We start from the raw sequence: 23,895 nt of genomic DNA on the forward strand, positions 1-23,895 counted from the left end.
GTTTTTGGTTTAACCCATACCCAGAAAACAAGATTAATGTGTCTGAAGCCAGCTGTTCAGAGTAAGAAAAAAATAAATCACTGTATCTGATTTCAGCATGAAGGTTTGCAGATCTGTGTGTAAGACATGTCACTGTTCTATCCCTTGAAATGATTGCCTAGTAAAGACTCTCGCTAGCAATGATTTCTCCAGTTAAAGTTTCACTTTCCAAATCCTGGGGAACAACTGACTTATAACTGGACTGGCAATCCCACTCATAAATGTCATTAAGACTATTTTTATAGTCCCCAATTAAAAAAAAAAGCTGCAGCTTCATATTTGACAAGAAATGCTTCCCTAAGAATTATGGTATGCAGAACATATTTCAAACGGTGCTGAGTGTGAGAATTATATGTAATAGTTTTATATGAAAACAAACCAATTGTAAGCATCACACAACTTCAAGTGTATGTTCTTTCATATTATTTAGAAGTTGTTACAACTTAAAATCAGATTCTTTTATGTAATTCAAAAGTAACAGCTTTTCTGCTTCTGATATGGAAGTAACTCCTTTAAAACTGCACAGAAACCTTTCATATTCCTGCATTCCTAGGTGAACCTTATCTAAAATATTGATGCATTGTCTCTAAAAAAAAAGTGATGAGTTTTCTTTGTCCTTTGTTTGCTATGAAAAATCATATGGGAGCACTTACTTAGATATTTTTCTTCATTGCTGCTGAAGTCCTCCCAAGTATTTGCTGATGACTTATTGTGTCTGATGAGACAGGTTTTGTTCTCCATGTCCTGGTAACTTGAGAAATACATGCCTATTAAGTAAAAGCTGAAAAGAAAATGGCATCCTGTTGCAACATCAATCCATTTCCCTGCTGGGAGGATGGAATTTGAAGAATTATTGTCCCCACAGCCAGTGTACTGGCTTGCTTGGCCCACGAGTTTGGTGCAAACTTGCTTTGGACATTAATCAGGCTAATGGCTCTGACTTGAAAGAGCTGCATGCACCTGATGATGTGTAAGTGCTCCTTATGTAAACTCTGAATCAGGGCACCCTGCTGAATTTAACTGAATTATAACAGAAGTCTGAATTTGCAGCTTAGATCAGATTGGAGTGAAACTGTGGGTACTTCAGTCTATATTAGACAATTGTACCAACTTAATACATTTTTGTACTGTTGAAAAACTTCCCAAAGAGATTTATCTTTTCTTCTGTACATGGAAGTACCTGCCTTTACTCAAGGTTTATTAGTGAATATCACACTTTCTCCTCCTACCCTCATGTGTTTCATTAGACCTGTACTGGAAGATGTCATTTTGTATTTTATTTTGAGTTCTGAGGAATTTTGGTGATACTGGATACAGCACTTCAGCTATTATGTAATCTAAACAGGTCAAAAAGCAACCAACATGCTACCATCTACTGTTAGTTATTCTCTGCTCTGGATATCCTGATAAGGTTCCTGTAGCTGTGGTGAAATCCCTGGGACTCAGCACTTGTATCTTAATTTTTAACTTGGATCCAAATAAGGCAAAATTCTTCTTGCCTTAAATGTTTTTGTTACTGATCTTAAATTTAAAGGAAGACTAATGGTATATTGAAGTAGTTTGAATTTGGCATTGCTAGAAGACAGTACTGATTATTGTTGTCATCTTACTGTTTGAAAGTGTTGCACCAGACTGCCTATCAAATTCATCTTCTGCCTCTTGTCTGCATGCAGGCCTACTGTGGCTTCTCTCGACCCAATGTTCCACCTCAACATCTCTCTGCAATAGCCACAGGAAACTGGGGATGTGGTGCCTTTGGAGGGGACTCCCGATTAAAAGGTAAATTGCAGAAATTTCCTTATGTCCAAAAGAATCAAATAACTTAGATTTTGATCCTTAGCCATATGTTTTCGTTCAAGTACATTTTTTGGTTTTATTCCAGTTAATACATTTTAGCCAAGAATTGGAATAGTAGTTAAAATACCCATAGAACTGGTTCATTAGCTTTGATTTTTAGGCCCTGAGTAATGTGGCCTTAAACAATAAAAAAGCACACTGCTTTTATGTGCTGTTTTCAGTTTAAAGTGTGAGGTAAGTACGTGATGGTAAAATGCCAGGTTTAGAGGGACCTGTAGCACTGAAACCTTCAAAAGCACAGATACACAGTTTTAGTTCTCAAAAGAACATGTTCATTGCAGTCGTCAGTCATATAAATCAGTTGGCCTTTCTGGAGCAGACTTTTTAGATTATGTCTGAAATTCATATCTCTGCAGAGCTGTTTAAAGTACCTGGTAATTTGCAAGGCTTCACAAATTTGCTGGCAATGCTTCATGTTTAGTTTTGCTCCTTAATATATTGCTGTATGCCAGAGAGGTTTCCAGTCACTTAGACATGCTTCTTTCTTTCCTGACTTGCCTGTTATATCACTCACTTTCTCATGTTCTTTTATATTTAATTAGAGTATTTATAATGCAGCAGATATCACATGCCTACATTCATTTAAGACCTTTTCCATCAAGTCAAGAACTGATGGATCCTGACATGTAAATTGATACCCTGACTCATATATAAGTCCTAAGTAGAAATTTACATTTTTCTTGTTTCCAGACATTTGGAGAGTATTTAAAATTTTCTTTTCTGAATGGCTTTAAGTAGCTACATTGAGACAAACAATCATCAGGCTCCCAGCTTCATTAGCTTTCTTTCTTAATGTGTTTTATTCATTGAGCATCTATTTTTTTCTCAATGCTCATTGATTTCCTGACAGTTGTTTTTTGATGTCCATTAGATAAAATGGGCTGCCAAGTGCAGATTGTCAATACCAGGAGCAGTATTCACTGCAGGATCTGAGCATATTTTGTTTGTGTTAGGGAGGTTTAATAAACACTTTAATTTGCATAAGGTCTTTGCCTTGGGTCTCAACTTTCATATCCCATGTATATGTTTTTTAATGTATGGCTTTCTGATAAAACTATGGCTCATCTGATTTAACTCATTATTTTTTCAACACTAGATGTAGGGGTTGCTCACTGCATCACTGAGTCCAAGTAAATAGCTTTTGTTGTCTGCAGTGGCTTGACAGTGTATTGGAATGACAAAATAGTTTTCATAGTTTAAAATCTTACTTTCTGACCTATATTCTCAAATATCCACCCTTGTCCTTTAAAAATTAATATCTGGATCTGTAACAGAGCCTTCAGAACCCCCAAAATATTTGATGCAATTGGATATAACTGGATAAGTGCCATAATGCACTATGATATTTCGTCATGATCTTTTTGAGTTGCAGATTAAAGGAACACAATTGTGTATAAAATATGGTTTCACTCAAGGTCACAAATGATGCAAAATCTTAAGTCTTCTTAAGGGAGGAAAAAATTAACCTGACTTGATAAAAAAGACCTGGTATGTAAACAAGCCAGATTCCAGCTAAGTTAGGGAAATTTCTACAGAATTTCAGTATAAACTCAAGACTTTCAATACTGAAAAAAATAGGTTTATATAATCAGGAGAAGTTGGAAGATCTTGTCTTGCTTTTGAAACCAGAGGATAATTTAACAATCAGTAGCTGCTGGAGCTCTGTGCAACTGTCTAAACACTGGAAAAGTGTTGTTTTATTGAAAATGCAAAGGAAGTGATCTGATGAGGCATCTCATAAATACATAAATTTAACTTGTGTCAGTTGTGAGAAAGTTCTCCTTAGCTGAATTGGTGTTCTTGCTTATGAAGTTCACTAGGAAGAGTGCTTTAAAAAGGCCCCTGTAGGATTAGTGGGAGGAGAGGAAAGCCGGCCTCTGGCCTCATGGAACTGCTGCTGAGGTGCTGCCGTGGTATTTCTGAGGTCCTGGCTGTGCCTCATGGGCAGCGAGTGCCGGGTGTTGGCCCCAGCGTGGCATCGCTGTGCCTGCAGTGGGAGTTCAGCTCTGCTGCTCTTCCCGTGATGCTTCTGTCTGTGTCAGCAGCATGGAAATCTCACATGGTGGTGTATATCACTAATGTCCAGAAGACTGAGAAGTCTGATTCCTGACAGAAACTTTGGTCCTAGTTTCATAAGATTTACAGCAATTCAAAATAAACAGGAGGATATTTTTAATATCTTCCGTAAAGTGAAACTGCATTGTTTGTATGGAATGAATAATAGTATTCATTAGGTTCTGTTCCCCTATGCAAGCCACTTAATTGGACTCTTTAAAAGCTGAACTACTGAAGCTTTACTAAATCTACAGCTGGTTCAGTAGTTTAATTAAAATATCATTCCCAGATTGAGATTAATTTCACATGTGAATCATGTAATTTATAATTTTAGCAATGGGTTTACAAGAGGGTTTTTTTGATTAAAGAATGCAATATTTTACTAGGTCTCTGTTTAAAAATGCGAAAGATTCTTTAGCTATGAACAGCTTTCTATTTAGCTTCCACTAGCAGGTGGCAATGCAGTATGTATGCTGTTTTATTTAACATTAATCTTTACAAAGACAATATTAATCACATTTTAATTAACTCTACTTACTGGGTAGAAAAGGAAAGAATTAATATCAGAACTGTACCAGTAGGCTCTGAAGTAAGACAAGCTGCAACAGATTAAATAGTTGCTGGGGTCCATTATTTGGACTGTTGTAACATTCCCTGGAATGAAGGTGTGACTGATCACTTGTCTCTGTGACACTCCAGCCTCGCAGGACTGGTTGGTGAAAGACCTGTGCTCTTTTAAGTTGGTGCTACCTGAGAGGGTCCTTGTTCTTCTTCCCCTCTTTCTCGTTCTTGGCTCTATAGTCTGGGGCCCTCCCTTGCCTCAGCTCTGGCTCTTGGCAAACCCTTCACTCAGCCAATTCAACTGCTGTTCTAGCAGAAAACAACTCCTACAGCTTTTCTGCCAGTTTGGTAAATGGAATTGGGACAATGAGATGTTTGAGTACCTGAGAGCTGCAGAAAAGTCAGGAGGTGGGTGAGAAGTGGACCAGAGCCACTTTCTCCAGTTGCAGTGGGTCATTAGCTTGGCTCAGCTGGACTGTTGATCAATACCCCACATCACTTCTCAAGATGAATCTTCAAAAACCTGTTTCCAAAATAGGAAACATTTTCTTTCTTCTCCATATAGAAGAACAGAGTCTTGTCTATATTGTAATGTTAGACATTAACAGAACTTGGGATGCAGCTTGGTCCAGTGAGGGATGCAGCTTGGTCCAGTGAGGGATGCAGCTTGGTCCAGTGAGTGTGACAGAAAGCTGGAGGTTAAATAACATGAATTGCATTCCTGGCATCAGCACTCACTTCCTACAGGTCAGCCTGAGCCATCGTATTCCATGCTGCTCGTCTCTGTTACGGGTGTGGTGGGCACCTTAAATTGCACAGTAAGAGGCTGCAGAACCACAGATCTCCTCTGGGAAGCTGAAAGTTGGGTCAGCTCCTGCTTTGCATAGCTTACCTAGGGTTGGCTCCATTCCTTCTGACAGGTGGCAGAGCATGGAAATGGTTTGTACCCCACTGTCTGTGACTCAATGCAAGCAGCTCAAACCAGGATGTGAGATGGGGCTCTGTTGCCTTGTGCTGCCACAGGCATTTATTGGCTAATTAGTGGCTGTGTCCTGCTTGGGGGCAGGCATAGACCAGAAGAAACCCCTCTGAGTTTCAAGCACATTGTTTATCTGCAAAGTAGGGGTGGTTGTCACTAGCAGGTCTAGCAGAATACTTCAGCATCTGAGCTGCAGTGCCCAGTATTCTTAATTTTAACTACCCGTTGTTCAGATTGCTTTGCAGTGTTCACCTCGAGATGGGTGCTGTGATTCTTTGGTGTAAAATTAGGCTGTGTTTTTCCCTTCAGCAAATGATTTGATCCTGTATTTATGTGTATAATCTCTTTTGTTGTTTCAGCCTTAATACAGATATTGGCAGCTGCTGAGGCTGGACGTGATATTGTTTATTTTACCTTTGGAGATGTGGAGCTGATGCGGGATATTTACAGCATGCATACTTTTCTCTGTGAGAAGGGCCAAACCATTGGTGAGCATAAAAAAATCTTTCCTTGCAGCAAAGAGACTTAACCATCTCTATAAGTAGAAATTATCCAATGGAATTATCATCATCAAGTCCTGAACACAAGAACATCGGTCTTAGTTTATTTGTACCTGTTTCCAGAATGAGGAACTCTTCTGATTCAGAGTCAACAGTGTAATCTGTTGGAAGACTTCTGGAATTCTTTCTAATTTTCTTGGGAGTTAAGCTGTAGAGTCTGGAAAACACAGATATATGTCGTAGGTAGAAGGTTTGCAAAAGCTTTTAATATAACTCAGTAATGCTTTAAAAAGGGGAAAATCTGCTTACACATTCCTGGTACAGATTTGTCTTACAGTGTAATTGGCAATGCATTTGTAAGTAATTGTATGCAAGCCCAGTGTTGGGGTAGCTGGTGCAGGAAGTTGAGGGAGCCCATCCTATGTTCTGAACAACCTGAAACAGTCACATTCCCATTACATGACTCCTCTACCACTGCTCATTTAGAGAGACATTCCTAGCCACTATGTCTGTGTGCATGTGCATTGCTAGCCTTCATTTGCAATCACGCATTGCTCATATGGCATGTTCTTACATGTTTTTTAATTATTTCTTTTTTGTTTTGTTTTTTTTTAAGGGGACATTTATAGGCTGTTGCTGAGATACTACAATGAAGAATGCAGGAACTGTTCCACTTCAGGACCAGATGTCAAGCTGTACTCTTTCATATACAACACCATTGAGTCCTATGCAGATTCTACTGATGATGATGATGAAGAAGAAAAAGGGTTGTGCTTTGAAGATTAAAATAAATGTATCTGATCAGAATAATGTTTATCTCCTCCCACTGGTATATTGTGTGAAATGCTGGACATAATGAATGAGCTGGCTTAACTCAATCTATATTGACTGCATTGGTAGTTATGTATAACATTCAAACAAAAAAACTACAAACACCTTTGAGAGACTAGATTTATTTGGTTGGTTTCATACATGAAAACCTTGTTCATGTGTGTACAGAAAAAATTCTTTGGTAAGTCTGGATTGTGTTATACCTTGTTAAGTAGAATATTTTGGTACATGCGTATTTCACTCAAGAGATTGCTGAAAGACTTTAGAATATTTCCCTGTACTCCTTTGCCTTTATTTTTCAGAACTCTTATGTAGATTCCTTACACAGACTCAGAGCTGGAGTGCAGGCAGCCATGGAACTCTGGGATGATGTCAGAGAGAAGCGCTGTAATGATTGTTCTTGCTGAAAATTGTCATAATCCTTAAGACTACCACGGTGCCATCAGTGTTCTTACCAAAGTTTTTGTTCGTTTAACTTAAAATGTCCTGGGTTTAATCTATTTTTTTAATAAATGGTTAAAAATTGAAAGATTCTGGAGGAGCTATAATGCATTTCACAACTGCATGGTCTCTATCAAATCAGGCATAAAGTGAGCATGAAGAAGTAGAGAAAAAACGAAGTATGGGAGAGTGGGAAAATGAGAAATGTGACCAAAGCAGAGGGAAACATTTTCATGTGAAACTGTTCAATACCATTTTGGTGGTGCTATCTGTTACCACATTGAACAAGGTCTTAGTCTATTTGAAGTTTCTCAAGGTTCAGTGCTGCTGGTGATATTTGAATTAAGGTCTGTTAGTTGTGTTTATGTTGTCATATCAGTTCTCCTTTATCACAGTGTGCATATATGTGAGTATAAGATCCCCATGGGATAATGTGAGTGAGGAAACAAATCACATATCAGTGGGAGGAAAGTCTGCAGGCTACAGATAAGGACATGAGGACTTGTTAGGAGTTTGCACCTGTGTCATTTTAGACATGGGAATGGTAACAAAGCGGAGTCGGCGACAGATGTGTAAAAACTGTGCTGTTACTACCTGTGAATACCAAATTAGTGTTGCTGTAGTACATTGATAGTTTACACAAAACTGCAGATACATCTGTGATGAAACTTCTTCAGGTCTACGTACAGGGCCAATCCAGTGAGATTTGTCTTTTAGTAGTTTAAGCTCGGATTAAGCCCAAATTCCTAAATTTAGCCTCTTCTTTGTTAGATTTTCAGGTCTGTCATGGTTGCTATTACGAGTTAGCAATACAAGTAAAACTGCAGCAGGAAATGTAGTGACCTAAGCCTCTAATATCAACGAATCCTTTTGACTTATGTCAGATAAAACTTCTCCAAGCCTCAAAGACACCGTGGTAATTAAATGCTGGAAGCTGTTGGCAGTCTGGCTCACAATAAAGCACTCACTGAGCTGCTCTGGGGGAAGCAACAGGGAAGAGTTTGGGTTGTTTATAAACACCTTCAGAGTGCTATGCCTTGGCATTAAGCCTAAGTGGGGGAAGGTGATGGACACAGCAGTTTAAGGGTTTTTTCCTGTTCTTCCCACCACCTGTAGTTTTCTCCACCCCTGTCCATTATAAGGAAAAGATTCGTGCTAGAATTCAGGCTTCTTTCTGTGTTTGCAATCTGTGTCCTCAGATTTAGCAGAAATCTTTTCCTCCTGATGTTTCAGTGTTGGCTCAGATTCTGCTAATAGGAATAAGTGTTTTATTAGCTGATTGGATCTTATTTGGGCATTTAGGTTAAACTACGATAGTGCTTCTAGATGCATTGCTGATGATAAATGTACCCTGTTAATTATGACAAGTGATGGAAAACTGGTGCTATCTGCCAAACCTTCTTCACCTTACTACTCAGGATTTCCTATAAGAAGAGATTAACAGAATTTGTTCCTAAACAACTGGAAAAAAATGGAGCAAAAAGCTTTAGATGGCTAGATATGACCTCCCCTTTATTGTAGCTAAATGCATTTTTGTTAGTGCAATATGAATTTTCTTTGTAAGAAGTGGTTGGTCAGGTATGAAAAATGTACCAAAATATGGTGGAATGAAATTCTACTTCGACTCTAGAAACAGAAGAATTTAACTTTGGAAGGATTCTCTGATGATCATATTAGAGGAATTCAGTTAAAAGAGTTCTTGCAGTGTCAAGTGCTTCCCTGGTAATCCTAGTCTTTTTATGCAGTCTGTAGTTTCAGTGATACTGAGAATTTTCTAATATGGGGAAGAATGCCTTTTGTTTGAGATCATTCATTAGGGTATGTTTACCATACTTGTTTTTTTTCCCTTATGAATTATGCTTGTATGGACAGGAGGAGAGGAAAATAACACATTTAATGTGGTGTCTGAATAAGAGTGACATATCCTGCTGCATTCTGTGGTGTGTTCCTGATCCTGTAAAGGGCAACATTGCAAGAATGCTTTGAATATGACTTTAATCACAGCAGGCTGAAGAATTTATTTTTCTTGGGGTTTTTTGGGGTTGGGGTTTTTTAAGTAGGGGTGTTTTTTTGGTGGTTTTTTTGTGGGGTTTTTTTTGGTTGGTTTTTGGGGGTTTTTTGGAGGGTTTTTTTGGTTGTTTTGTTTGTTTTTTCTTTAAGCAAAATAGCCCAAAATCAGCAAGTTAACAATGATGTTAAATTCTCATGATGTTCTAATTCAGGAAAAGCTGAACTGCCCAGAATGCTGCATGTCAGCCCAATATGTGCTCTGCATCTTTCTTTTTCCCTCCACCCACCACTCTCTGTTTACAAACTACCCAAAACGTTTTCTTTTAGTGAGGCCTTTGGTGCTCTGCTGGAAGTAGAGTGGAATGGAGATGCTGATGATCTCCTTGTGCAGCCTAGAAAGCTTCAGTTTCACTCTTCCAGAAACCTGTTTATGGAGTATTCCGGGTTTGGGGTTTTTTATTACTTTAGGGATGTTTGCTGTATGATTTCCAATAAAAATAAACTTCCTACCAAAACTTTTGGTTTATACTTTTTAGTGGCTAAATGGAATGTTTATGGTGGAACTACAACAGGCAGTCATGTCGATTGCAATGTTGCCTCGTAGCCAAGTTTGGTGTTGGAGCACTTCTGTTGTTTTACGGCTCTTGCACCTAAATGGCTCAGTTTTGAGGTTTTCTTATCCGATGAAGAGTACCCAATACTGTATATATTAATTTATAAACTGTTCAAGTGTTCCTGACAGTCCTCTAAACTTACAGTTTATGCACCATTATATTATATTGATTTTTCTGGATATGTATGCTAATGTTTACATAATTTTGTAGGAATATGATTAAAAAATTCTGACCGAAGCAAGGTTTCGTGATTTTTCCTTTCCAGGACAGAGAAATTCCAGCACATTTGAACACGCATGGCACAGCACTACAGTTAGTTTGAGCAGTAAGTTGACATATTAAACATAGCTGAGAAGTTTATTCTTACTGTACAGTGTAGTGGTTGCTTCCATCTGTGCAGCACTGTAAAAAGGAATTAGCTACTGTAAATTGGGAGGGTGTGGTTTCATCCATGTGTATGGCCATCTGCAGACATTTTGATGTTAGTTCCCAGGCTTTAGGTAAGCGAGCGTTGGGAATACTCTTTAAACTTCATGAAGGAAATGTCACTAAACAAAAGCAAATAACCCCCTAAAAAGTATAAACAATAAACATATTGCATAAGTGTTCATAGAGTTTGTAAGAGTGGGGCTGAAATCCTCCTAAATGAGATTTCAAACTGCTTTTCAAAAATCTTGTTTTAAGGCAGTAAGGAATCAATTTTTTTTTAGCACTGCAGAAAATTAGGATAAAAATATTGTATGATTGCACCAGGTTTTATATGCAGCTGTGGTTTTTGAGTTTGCAGTGTTAATACTGAAGGATTTAGTCCGTCGTACATGGATCCCATTCTCCATGAGCGGTGTCTGGCCGAGAGCAGGATGAGCTGGGGATGGCAGGGCTCTGACTGAGTGATGGCTGGGTAGGGAGAAGGGTGGATGCCCTTTGTGTTGTACCTTGTAAACCCCAGGTGGGGGGAGGCAGAAGGTGCTCGCACTGTGCTGCTGCAGTGCAAAAGCAGCTGCCAGTCTCTCCTGTCACTGATCAGCTGTCACTGATCTCACTGTAATCAGCAAACACCTTCAGGAATACACTGTATTAGTTCTTAAAAGCAGCTGGAGCCTGGGAAGATATCCCTGCGAATAAAACACAATTTGCTTCACCATGTGCTTTTCCCATTTTTCCCCATTGTTTTCCCACCTATGTCAGTTTGGATAGAGGAGTTACAGACAACTGAATTTCACACTTTTGACGTTTACATCTTAAACATTCTGCATCCTCTCGGCCTGAGCAGCATTATATGGCAGAAGGATGGACAGATGGATGTCAGACCTTGGGATTCCTAAAGCTGTTACAAACTCTGTCAGGGTCACTGAGGTAATTGCGAGTTAGTCAGTGTGGGGTGATGCAATGTTTGCTCTGGGAGGATGACTGGGGTTCTTTTTGTTTTTGAATATCTGCATAAAGTCGTCTTTCACTTTTTTTGTGGTACGTTCGTGACAGGAGTGAGAACATCCATAAAATCGTAGAAACTGCAAGATGCTACAGCTGTCTGAAGTTGTTAGTTTTTTTAGCTCAGAACTGAGTATTTATGATCTTGTTTTGTGCTAACAGTGTTTCATGCTCATTTATCATTGCTTAAGTGAGCGTGACCTGGAAGCTGCATAGGAGGTATCTGTCACTGATAACTCCATTACAGCAATGCCATCAATTCCTGCTTAGCTGAGCTGTCAGCCGGGGCTTCACTGCGCGCTTCTGGTAAGTGGCACTTGGTCTGCAGTTAAAGGAAGCACTGGTGTGTTCCAAGTCCTCTTGGCAGTGCTGTGTGACACTGGATGGTGGTGGGGGTGTGTGTGCTCTGCTGTGCCTGCACATGCATTGCAGGGGATTAAAGAAGCTGCCACGAACGACCGGGAGTGTGGATCGTTAATGTTGTTGTTAATCAGCTGCTGTAAATTTGCAAAGCAGGGCACAGGGGAACCTGAGCACTAGAGAGGGAGAGAGATTGCACTGTCTTTACAACCTGGCTGTGCTTGCTCAGGAGTTCAAACACATCAATCCTCTAAATCAGGTGGATTGCACTGAAAATCCTTTGCACAACTGATCTGCCAAACAACAAGAAAAAGACAGGTTTTTGTGCTGTTTCTTTGCTGTGTTTTTTCTTTATTTATTAATGGTATTTTAAACAGGTGATACTAAAAATGTGAGATTTTTTGCCCTTAGATACTCAACTTTTGTTGAGTATCTAAGAGGACCACTTTGATGTTCAAATTTGCAGAGTAATGGAATACGAGGGGATTTCTTTTTCGGGTGTAAAATGGCAAGAGCTTGCCTGATTGGGTAAAGATTACTGAAAAGCCTCAACTCCTCCTTCTACCCAAGTGTTAAATGTTGGTTTGTGTAAATCTTCTCTTGGAGAATTCATGTAACACGCAGGTAAGAACCTACTTACTCTGGACAGAACTTCCCACAGATGCTTTGTCTTCCCTGCTCTGTTATTTTCACTTGGAAGGCCCAGTTCAGTAACATATTTTTGTTTGTTTGTTTTTAAAGAGATGCCTTCTGCAAATTATTGGAATTTTGATACCTACTGTAGCTGCTTCCTATTAGTTATCGAAGTGAGATTCTGCACAGATAAAAACTGCATTTGCTAAATAAGAAGGAGGCAAAAGATCAATGAGGCAGATTTGTTTTTAAAGTCCATGTTTAGAGTTAACAAGAAACAAGAATGTAGTGCCACACATGACACTACCAGCTTGGATGGAAGACATATGTTACATGTGTTAGCATCTAATCACTGTCTCTATGCAAATAATGACATTTCCTTCCCAGGCTATTTTTGTGGGAAGGTACTAATGTCAAATTGCAAACTGTTTGTTTTAATACATCCCTGTGTTGTCACTTTTTTTAAATGTCTGACCTTAGCTAAAGGTTACAGGCATTAAGGATGTTTTTGCCTGGAAATACAGTGTTTGTAAGCTTTTGTGTAAACTGCAGTTTACACTGGGAACAACGTCTGGAGTATGTGAGGAATTAAACCTCTGTGAATCCTGCATGGATGTGCTCTGTAATGGCTGTTGAGCATCTGACATCTTTTCAGGGTGGAGGAGTGTGCTAGGAGACTTCTTGCTCAAAGACAGTGCTTTCATCCTTCTACACTCCCTTGGTGGAGACAGATAGAAAATTATTTTGCTTGTTGGAAACAGTTATATTTATTCTCAGAAACTGCTGATAGTACCTATTAGAAAACAGAACAAAGCAGGAAAGCAAAGACAGAATCAGGGGAAAACTTCAAAGTTTTCACATTTATTACAGAAGTCTGCTATAGTCATGCTCTCTAAACGTGATGTTTGGGTTCTCTCAGAAATTATCATCAAGACCAACTATAAGAGGGGCATGGATGTATGTTCCCAATTAGCCTTTAGTTTTAAAGTTTGCAAAGATGGCAGAAAACTCTTTAGGGAGGCAACTGGTTTTTGTTTCTGTGTTCCATTTGCTGGGTTGCCATCTCCCATGTGTTGGTGTCCGAGGAGAAATCTGTATGATTCCCTTGGGTGCCTATTTGATTAATGTTTTTCATTTGTGAAAGACTGTCCTGACTGGACACTGACATAGTCTTGCTTTGCTTACAGGGGAGGGAAAGAAAGGTGAGGTTTCTCTGAAAATAGCAACGTGAGCTCTGAGTGTGTCTGGGTAAGTCAAGTTCATTTCGGAACTCTGTGGGGAAATCACAAACTTAAGCACCTTCCATGGCCAAAATCTTGCAACTTTAGAATTGGGAATAAGAAAAACACGGAAAATTTTCTGCAGGCTGCCTGGTTAGGTCAAGTCGTTTTGTTTTGTGTACCTGGAACACCAGAAAGTAGTTTTTCAGTTAAATATTTCCACAGGGTTGTGTGTCTTCCCATGTTAATGGTGTCCTCTTTTGTGATCTTGAATAACCAGGCAAGTGAGTAACTGTATCCCTGTGTAGAGATGGCAGGGTGTCCCCTCTGGCACTGTTGGCCTTGCAGGACTGACCAGGGTGAAAAGCACAGTATTACAGATCTTGTCCCTGGAGTTTAACCTGCTCCATTCACAAAGGGAGCGTATTTGTTGAATTATTCTATTGTGCTATTTCAACATCAGGTGTTACCTACAAAGGGACACTTAGGAAAGTTCATGATCCTAAACTATGACATTAGTGTGGATTATAACTAAGCAGAAAGATGTTTTGTTTACTTCCATTTGAAAGGGGAGGAATTTAAATCAATCAATTAATTGTGTCCACTTAAGATTTAGATGTAGTTTATGTCAACTGCTTTAGAGATACTTCAGAAGAATCCTCTTCCATGGCCTTGTGACAAGGAGGATTTGGCTCCTCTGCACATGTACACCACCTTTCAGCTGGAAGTTGATGGGAAGTGCTGAATTTGCTCATTTTTTCATTTATCAAAGCATCTTGGCACACCAGATGCAATAAAGATATTGTATAGATCAAAGTGTTTCATCACGGCATGAAGCTAATTTTGCCAAGATTTGAAGACTTACCTTTTCAGAATTAAAGGTTTAGAAAATTGCTGTGAATAGCTAAATCCTGTTAATGAATAATGACAAAATTTTCCTTAATGTACTAGGAATTGATTGGATCTAAACCAAAATGTCTTGAAAATAAATTAAGGTAATTGTAAGTGTTTCGTACCCTTTTATGTAAAGGATATGGTCCTAAAAAATTGTATTTTCAAATCCAGAGCTAACTCTATCTTCAAAGTGCCTGCATTGTAAGGTAATCTTATTGCAGTTTTAAGTCATTATTTCCCCTGTTGCCTGAGGAATTTTACAGCAGAGCAGTATTAATAAGATGCCAGGAGTACAAATTTCACAACTTAATCTCTGTCATAAATAGAACTCGTATAAACAAAGTGGCATTTTCATTCATAATTACATGACCTGTGGCAAATGTGGGTCAGGAATGAAAGGATGTTTGATGTTACATTCTGTGGAAAATCAAAACTTTTGTATTTTGACAAGAAAAGTTAAAAAAAAAAATAAAATCGGTGTCTTCTGGACAAGGATTGAACATACTGCAACTCTGAGAAAAGGAGGCATCTAATTCATCCACACTGTAAATCTCAGCTAAATGGCATTTAGACTTTACTGTTGGTGATGACAATTTCCTGAGCATTCAGATGAAAAAAAGAGACCTACTGATTGATTGAGTGCACACCCCCCCCTCATTCTGCCAATTCCACAAACACAAAAACTAGGCAGCCAAACCCAGCAGATTGAATTTAAAATGCAACAGATTCGAAGCACTTTTTTTTTCTTGTCGAAGTTGGGCCATTTGATTGTGAGCAATCATGAGGATTAGATGTTTCTAATGACAACTAAGTACCTCCTAAAGTCATATGACTTCAGCGTCTCTGGCTCTGAATCTTTTGACTGACTTTTTTTGTTTGGTTTTGTTTTAAAGTTTTTGAAGTCTTAAAATTGTTTCCCAGTTGTTTGCATGTGAGCTGGAAACACTCAGATGAACCTGCACATTCTGCACATCAGTTTTGGAAGGGTTTTGTTACCCTGACTGACAGCAAGAACCTCTTTTGGCTGCCAGGAAAGCTTTTGGCCCCAGTAGTTTGAAGGATTTCAAGGCTAATAAGATTTCTGTTTGCTTTAAACAAGCATCCCCTTCTTTTTGCCTCAAATCTTGATTACATGTGACCTTCAGAGAGCCTCCAAATGTTAATACATTACTTGGAGATTGGTTTTTGCTACAGTCCAGTGTAAAATTGTAACCATGAAAAATGTTTAATCTGTGACCAAAATAAGGCATTTATATACTTAAATGAGCAGGGGAAGGATTTGCTGTTCTCAAAGTTTCTGTGGCAATGACCTGACAGAGCTATGACTTAAGTTAAATCCAACTTCAGGTTCTGATCTCTAGCGATACTTGGCCGATGTTTATTGGATGGAATGTATGGATCAAAATGAACGTCTTGAAACAACAAGTAGTGCCAGGCATTCTCTGCTGCCCTAATATTTCTCAAGGGCCGAGATATAACACAAGCAGCAGCCAGTGGCCCAAGTATTGTAATGAATTAGGTAGTTTGGTTTCTTAAAGCCTTTGAAAAATGAGCATTTGGAACGTCCCCAGGTGGGGGAAATTCTCTGAAGTGGGCTGAGAGAAAGAATGAGCCAAGAGGAGGCGAGGGACTCATGAGTGTCCCCTGCTCAGCCAGTGTCCAGCAGGCACAGGCAGGTCAAACACACAGTGCCACAACTCCCGGCTCGGTGGGTGAAACCCTCGTGTGTTTTGTCCCACGCTTGAGAGGGTGTTAATTCCTTGCAAAAGCCTCTTTGTTTACTGAAGTGCTTGCTTTATCTCTCTCTGTTCTGGTCTGATGGCCTCACTGCTCTGATGGCTCCTCAGAAGTGTCTAGCCGATGATCTCAGCCCCGGCCCGAAAGGCTCACCCTTGTCTGCAGGACGAGTCGTAATTCAGCCTCCCGGCTCGCTCCCGCTAAGCCGCTATGGCTTCGAGCGCTGCGGGGACAGCTGCGACCGCTGTGCTTAGCGGCTTTACAGTATTGACTGAACTGCCACATGCAAACTCATCTACTTAAGGCTTGGGCTAATCACAGTGCCCAAAATGACATGCAGTCCTTGCTCTTTGCAGCTAGAGCCTTCCCTTGCTACAAGGTCCGAGGCGGTAATGAGTGAGGATCGTGATTTGCTAGCTGGATTGAGTAAGAAACGACAGGTAGGATTTATTTCTCACTTGCCAAACACCTTCACAGACTTTTCAATAGCTTTCTATAATTGGCTTCAGTGACAGCCTCCCACAGGCGCTGTGCACATCCAGGGGAATGGGTCTGTGCAGGAAAGGTCTGTTCGTTAAGGCAACATCTGTAATTGCTTTAGGCTGCCACAACAATAACACTTAAACTCCAAACCTACCATCATTACCACCAAAACTCACCTTATTGTGGGCCGTGCTTTTCATTTAATGATGATCTTCTTCATGTAGTGTTCTGTGCATTATGATTAATCAGACTAGGATGTCATGCAGCTCAAAATGCCTTCAAATGGAGCTGTAGGGAGACTCTTTTCACAAGCACCATCCCGACATCCCCTGGTAACTGGCCTGCAGAGACTGGACAGCTGGACACTGTTATGGAACTGTGTCCTGAGCTCCACCACTTAAGCATTAGTGCAATTCAGTGAGCTTGGCATCGATGGGTGAGGACTTTGAAAAACAGGAGGATCTGTGCAATGTGACAGCATGGACTGCACAGCAAGTTAGTCTGAAAGGAATTCGGAGCCAAGTTAAAACAATTTATTCTGAGATGATAAAACAAGCACAAAATGACACACTGCAGGCAAGTTTGAGGTAAGTTGTTGCATTTTTCCTTTAACACCAACATTATTTTTCTGAAAGTTTCTTCAGTGATACGGTGGCTGCTAATGGATCAACAATCCATGTCAAGCATGGACAGTAATCTCACCTTGGTAACTGAGATGCTCAGGTGTCTACTCAGCTCAGATGTTTCTTTCTTTCTGGGGAACAATTGTACAGTTAACTGGCAACAAAAAATAAGGGAAGCACAGAGCTGTTTCAGCTGTGAAGCAGAATCTCTCTCTAATATTGTCCAGCTGAGTCCAGCACTGTGAATGTAATGTTTCCAAATGGCCACTGTCAGGAAAATAAGTACTGATTGTGACTCTGCACGTAATGGATTTGATAGTCACAGCCCACCCCGCCCCTTGGATATTTTACATTAGTACTTTCACTGAAGGTTGCTTTGGCTCAGGCACCACAGGAAAGAGTTGGGGGTTGCAAGAGGTAAGTGTTAGAAAGAAATTATAAACTTCTAACTGTACAACAAGTTTGAAGAGGAGCTCCAAAAGATATGTTTTTACTTCTGAAAAACAGAAGTAAACAGAAAAGCCTGTTTAGTTATTGCAGAATAACTCAGTAGGGACAGTGCATCTAAGGGAACTCTAGCTTTGAGGCACAACGTGGTGTTGATTAGTGCAAATAAAGCTCTTCAAGAGTCACCTTTCAGCAATTACAATCAGACACTGCCACTGTGGCTTCAAAAGCTTCATTAGCAAACCCTGCTCCCAGTGAGAGCTGCAAATCTCTGATACCCCAGAAGTTTTAGCTGATGGAGAACTGTCTTGCCTTATTTATTTTCTTCCAAATGAAAGAAGTGGGAAGATAATTACACATTCCTTCATCCTGATAAATAGCATTAAAAATCAAAATAGATCCTCCTGAAGAAAACGCAGCCAGTGGTATAGTTCTAAAGAGATGAGGATAATTTTCTAGTTGAGTATTATAAGTCAGGGTACCTTCATGTTTTATTTTCACCTAAAGGGACAACCTAAAAAAACGCAGTGTGTTTTAGCCAAAAGAAAGGTATCAAAACCGATTTATCTTTTTCTATTTTTGTTAGGACTCTCTTATGAAACACCTGCAAATTCTGAAAACAATTTTCTACCAGTTTTCTCCTAATCCACTGGTGACATAGAACATTCTTTCTTGGTTAGGGAAAGGGCAGTTGGCAGTGCTTTGTTCATCCTCATCCTGCCAAATGCTGGCAGGCTTTTTCACAGTGCCAGTGGTGATCTATTTCCACAGTAAGTGGGAAGACTTCTTGCTGTTTTGCCTGCCAATGTACTAACTTCCCATTAAAATACTGGGACAAATTAAGTTTAGTGCTCTTGCTAATTTCCACATGAATTCATTATTTGGCAGCTATAATAAATGTTGTATGCCAGAGTTCCTCCCTAACCTACGTCTCTTACTGACTCACTGCTTTGTATCTGCTGTAGTTATTTGTTTACTCTGAGAATTAAGTGATAATACAGTGAAATATCAAAGAAATAATTACAGCGATCGTTGCTTTTTTTCTTGTAGTTGTAATGGGCTAATTTATTAGGAAAGACTCATGAAACCACCAACTAGAAGCTGTGTTTTCTTGATTTTCAATGGTCTCTATTGTCTGGCTTGTCTCTCTCTAACAGATCTGTGGCCAGACAAATGGGCTCCTGCAGTTTGATTCTACCCAGGAATATGTTTGGACAATAAAGTCACTTGAGGACAACCTGTTGGCCAGAATCGATCGAGGAACAGTCTTCAGTGATATTGGTCTTCCAACAAAACACTCTGTACTTGTAAGCTGCTTCCTCCAGAGCAATTCAGCCTGAAATTTTAGAACAGAGAATAATTAAAAGCAAGATAGCTGCTATCTGTATAAAACTATCAATATGAGTTTGTCTGTTGACCAGATACTGATTGCATTCTTACCCTTAGGTTTGATGTGACTTCTGCTGTGAAATTGGTACAAATCACGGATGCTTCAGTCAGGTTTGAAGGAACCTGGGAGGTCATCCAGGGCAACTCCTGCTCAAAGCAGGATCAACACTGAAGTTAGACCAGGCTGATCAGGTCTTTGTTCAGCTGTGCCTGTAAGCCTCCAAGGATGGAAGATCCACCATATTTCTGGGTCCCTGTTGCAAGGTTTGTTTATCCTCTGAGCGAAAAATGTTTTCCTTGTGTCTGGATTGGACCATTTCTATTTCACCATCTCATCCTCCTGCCATGCAGCACCGTGAAGAGCCTGGCTTAGCTGGCTCTGTCTTCCTGTTGAACCCCCTCCCCTACCCATGTTATCCCTACAGATTTAAGGGCAGTAATTGCTTCCCTCCAGCTCCTGGCTCTGCTTCAGCTGGCACAGCCCAGCATGCCGTTGGCTTCCCTTGCTGCCTCACATTTAACCTGCCCAATGCAAGAAGCAGTGTGATACTGGGACTGATTTTTCTGTCCCTGAGACACCCAGCAATATGTCTCCTTTGCCATGGGAATTTTGTTCAGGGAAGTCAAGGATATTACTGAAGCTTATGGCACAAAGCCAAGGTTTCAGCAAGCAAAGGGAACACAAACAACCCATGTGAAATTCCTCACATACGCTTTTCTGCATATGTAATTAATATGCTTCTCCTAAGTAGGACTGGGAAGGGAAAAAAGCCTGATAAATGATATGTTGACAAAAAAAGGAAGATAAAAGAGACTGGGGGAAAGCACTGAAGTGAGCAGAAATTTGCTGCTGATTCATTAGGGTCATGGTTTCACCTGTTGACTCTGTAGTAGTTAAACACATAGAACAAGGCTCTGTAGCTACAACAGAGAAGTATCCGGGAAGGGATCTGCATTCAATGCAGATATATCTGCTAGAATAAAAACAAGAGCTGTGGAGCAAACCCAGAGAAGTTTAAATAAGAAATATTCCAGAGGAACTGCCTGGCAGCACTTGGCAATTGTCAGCTGCTGCTAAAAGTAATTTGTTTCCTCTGGAAGATATGGTAGGAACTGCAGGCTGAAAAGTATGTCTACAATTAATATCTTTTCACACTAACAGATGTAAGTGGAGTGCTGACAGCACAGGGTGCTTAACAGCAGGCAGGATGCTGGATACTGCACAGGGAGGGTATGGCATGGAATGGGAGCAGAGAGTGCTGGGCTGGAAGCGGAAAGGTCTCTGTTACATCCTGGGGGGAGTTTAAGCAAGAATTTGTGGTTAACCCTCCTATGTGAGTGCATCTGGTAGTAGGGCAGTTCTGGGGGGAAGGGTCAAGGCAGCTGTGATCAACCCGAGTGATGTACCTGCTGAGGAAAGGCTGCTGTGCTTGGCAGAGGGGGGGAATCTGGGAGCCTGCCAGATTAATTTCAGAATATTCCAACTGAAAGCATTGCAGAAATGGGTGAGAAATGTTGTACAAGGAACTGGTGCAAATCCCATCTGGAAGACTGAGCGTTGTTACTCTGCTACTATTTACAGGGATTAAGAAAGGGATTTTAGCACTTATTTGAAATGTTTACCTAGGATAAGCAGTAAATCCCCCAAAGCCTCCCCTCTGAAAACTGAATCATTTGTTGGAACTGTTTGGTCTAGGGTGCTCTGAGGGTTTTAAGTCTCAGTTTTAAATATTAGACAAGCCTAATGAGCAAAGTCTGTATAACATTCACAGCATTTATTGTTAGGCTCAGAGTGAGAGCATGTTTTACAATTTCCAAATTGCCTTGTTCTAAGAAAAGATGGTACTTTAGATTTGAACTTCTATTGGTTTCTAGACTGCTTGTGTAATAAACACATAGAGAAATAAAGGGAAATACAGTTCCTGGATTGGCTTGAGAGAACTTCTGGTAAACATTGTCTCTACTGGAATTACATTATCAACAACAATGAAGAGTTGCCAAAAATACATAAATGTATCTATCTCAGGGGGGGAAGCTATTAATGAGATTGTCCTTCTATAAGTAATCCTGTACCCAGACCACCTCCTATGAGATTATCCTTTGAAGAAACAAGCCCACTGAGAAGTCCTGCTGTGTTGGAAGGAGTGTTGTGTGGAGCAATTAACCACAGGAACAGCAGTGCTGATTGCAAGTGGCTGCTGATCCAGTGAGGAAGATCCACATACCAAAACCAAGCGAAGACAGGAGCAAGGCATGAGGGAGGTGTGGAGTACCACGTCGTGGAACAAAGAGTGAGTCACCTTGTGCCCTCAGTGGGCAACATGGTGAGTTTCCAAAACCAGCTTGGTTCTAGTTCTGTTAACTCATGCCTGAATTGAGAGATAAAGGAGGCAGAATTAAGTAAGCAAACATGTTAGATTGACACTGAGCTGCTACAGAAAATAAGGATGAATGTAAAAAATAAATCACGGGTAGGCAGTGTGTCTTTCAGCACGGCAGACAATTTCACATCTGACAGCATAGGGGTGCTGTTGTGACTATCCTGTGTTGTACATTTTATCCAGGCAAGACTTCTCTAGCACATAACACTTCCTCAGTGTGGAGCTGGCACGAGAATGACACAAGGCAGGCTGGCACACTTGGCTCTGCCTGCTACAAACTGTATTTTTTCTAAGTTTTCATTGCACTGGTGGACTTCCATTCCAGCCAATCTCAAAGTGTGATAGTTTAGCAGGAAGCAAAGCCAGTGCATGGATCTCCCCCTGGCTGGTAAGTGGGAGAGGTAAGTATACCACATAAATGGGCAGGTAAATGTGAATTGTAAATGGAAGTTGTAAGAATTAAAATGGGAATCACAAGAAAATAGCTTATTGTCCATCATAAGCTCACTGGAGAGCAAATGGAGGAGTGGCAAGAAGGTAATTTGCTCAGGGGGTGCAGACTGGTGACAAAGTGACACTGAAAGCTGGCAGCAGCAAGGCAATGCTTCAGTACACCAAGAGCTGCTGGAGCAGGCTGGTGGGACAACCCAGCCACAATAAATATTTGAGAATTTTGGAGCTGCTTCAAAGCACAATAAACCAGAATCTTGCAATTTCAAGCATACAAATTCCCACTGTGTGAAAAATTAAAAAAAAAAAAAGAAATAAAAAAAGAACATAAATGTGAAATTGGGCAAAGGCTTCCAGGAACAGCACAAGCACTTGAAATATACTGTAATATCTTAGTGTCTACCCAAGCATATTTACCCTGTTTGCTGCAATGGTATTCACAGTCAGATTTGACATGTGGGTTTCCCTCTGGAGTGAAGGGGAGGTCTGCTTGTCCTCACTGCAATTTTTAATTGAATTTATGCTCAGTCAGCATAACATGATTGCTCTAAAGATGGCTTCTGTGTGCTCATAATAAGGTTAAAACTCAAGTAGTAATTGCAGCACCTAATAATGTTACACCACTTGCCAGAAGGCCCAGCCAGCATCTGGCCAGCTGCAGGTACCAGTTCAGCACGTCCCTGGGCAGTGGTGATGGGCAGCACTGAGGTGGGACAGGCCATCCTGCAGGGCCTCCTCTTCCTGCCAAACCTCTCACAATCTGTTCCCTGCACTAAATACTGTATCACAAAAAAGTTAACACAACATCGTTCACACCTTTGCTCTGCAGTATTTATCAGTTCCTTGAAGATGCACAGCTGCCAGGAAAACTGCTGAGAGGATAATAAGGTTTTTGATGTATTTATGTGAGGATTAAGATTTTTTTTTCATCTTGAAGAAATTAATTTTCCTCTAATCAACAACTGTAACAACCAATAAGCCTCATGAAAATTTGTGTGACCATTAGGTGATAAAGCCTCAGATGAAGCCTGTTGTGTTCCTTCTTAAGGTTTTTACTTTTCATTTCTGTCCCACCTGACCCTGATAAACTCATTTTTCCACTATACTCTTAGCACAAAACAAATTATAGTTCTTTCTCTCTTTCCACCTTTTAAGGTGTGCCAAGGTTTCCCATTAATCATACCTTATTATTTACTCAGAAAGATACCAAAGACTGGGATTTGTCATGGTGTCAATATTTACCTAAAATACCAATTTTAGCGTCTGTATAGACAACTGAACTTGGTTGTATGCAATGTGTAAGTTGATAGAAGGTAAATTACAAATATGTCATCTCTGAATTATGAGAGAAAATGGATAGACATTTGTAATTTGAAGGCATCCAGGAGAAAAGAAAACTTGAAAGGTATAAATAAGAACTCTGCCAGCAAAGGAACACTCAAAATGGTATTGCCTTGCGTTTTAAAATTGGCCAGATAACTTGGGACAATAACTCACTCCTAAAACCCCCTCACACGTAGTTCCTGTCATTTTGGTCAAGGTCTACTACTGTCAGCCTAGTTTATGAACAAATTTTGGAAAGAAACGCATGTGCCCTTGGGGACACTTTACATATCCTGGGTGAAACTTCCAGGCATTCCTGCACAGGAGTGCTGTGAACAACTTGTCCTCTGGATAACCCTTCAAAACGATTCACTTGAGCAGTGCTCTTGTTATATTTTAAACGAAATTAGTTATATTTTTAACAAAAGCTGTTGGGGGGTGTCCCTAAAGGCTGTCTGGGAACACAGACCCGCAATGGCGCCCCGGGCTCTGAGGGGCCGAGGGGGCGTGGCCAGTGCTGGGTGTGTCCGGGGGAGACGGGGGCTATGACTGGTGTGGGGGCGTGGCCAGGAGCGGGTGTGTCCGGGGGCGCGGCCAAGGCTGGGTGTGTCCGGGGGGCGGGGCCGTGTCCCGCGCG

At 40.4% G+C, this 23,895-nt stretch overlaps 1 protein-coding gene across 4 annotated transcripts in view; it reads left to right on the forward strand.

Moving 5' to 3' along the window:
* PARG (poly(ADP-ribose) glycohydrolase) overlaps positions 1–10,124 on the forward strand; it is a 64,106-nt gene extending 53,982 nt beyond the window's left edge. For all 4 annotated transcript variants that reach the window (XM_017807128.1, XM_017807132.1, XM_017807129.1 and 1 more), the window contains exons 16-18: positions 1,713–1,818; positions 5,851–5,979; positions 6,608–10,124. In XM_017807128.1, coding sequence (XP_017662617.1) covers positions 1,713–1,818; positions 5,851–5,979; positions 6,608–6,777 — 405 coding nt within the window. In that variant the 3' untranslated portion in view covers positions 6,778–10,124. The remainder of the gene's footprint in view (positions 1–1,712; positions 1,819–5,850; positions 5,980–6,607) is intronic.
* The last annotated feature ends 13,771 nt before the right edge of the window (positions 10,125–23,895 follow it).

This window comes from Lepidothrix coronata, unplaced genomic scaffold (assembly GCF_001604755.1).
Source record: "Lepidothrix coronata isolate B3197 unplaced genomic scaffold, Lepidothrix_coronata-1.0 Scaffold17, whole genome shotgun sequence".
NCBI classification, from domain to species: Eukaryota; Metazoa; Chordata; class Aves; order Passeriformes; family Pipridae; genus Lepidothrix; species Lepidothrix coronata.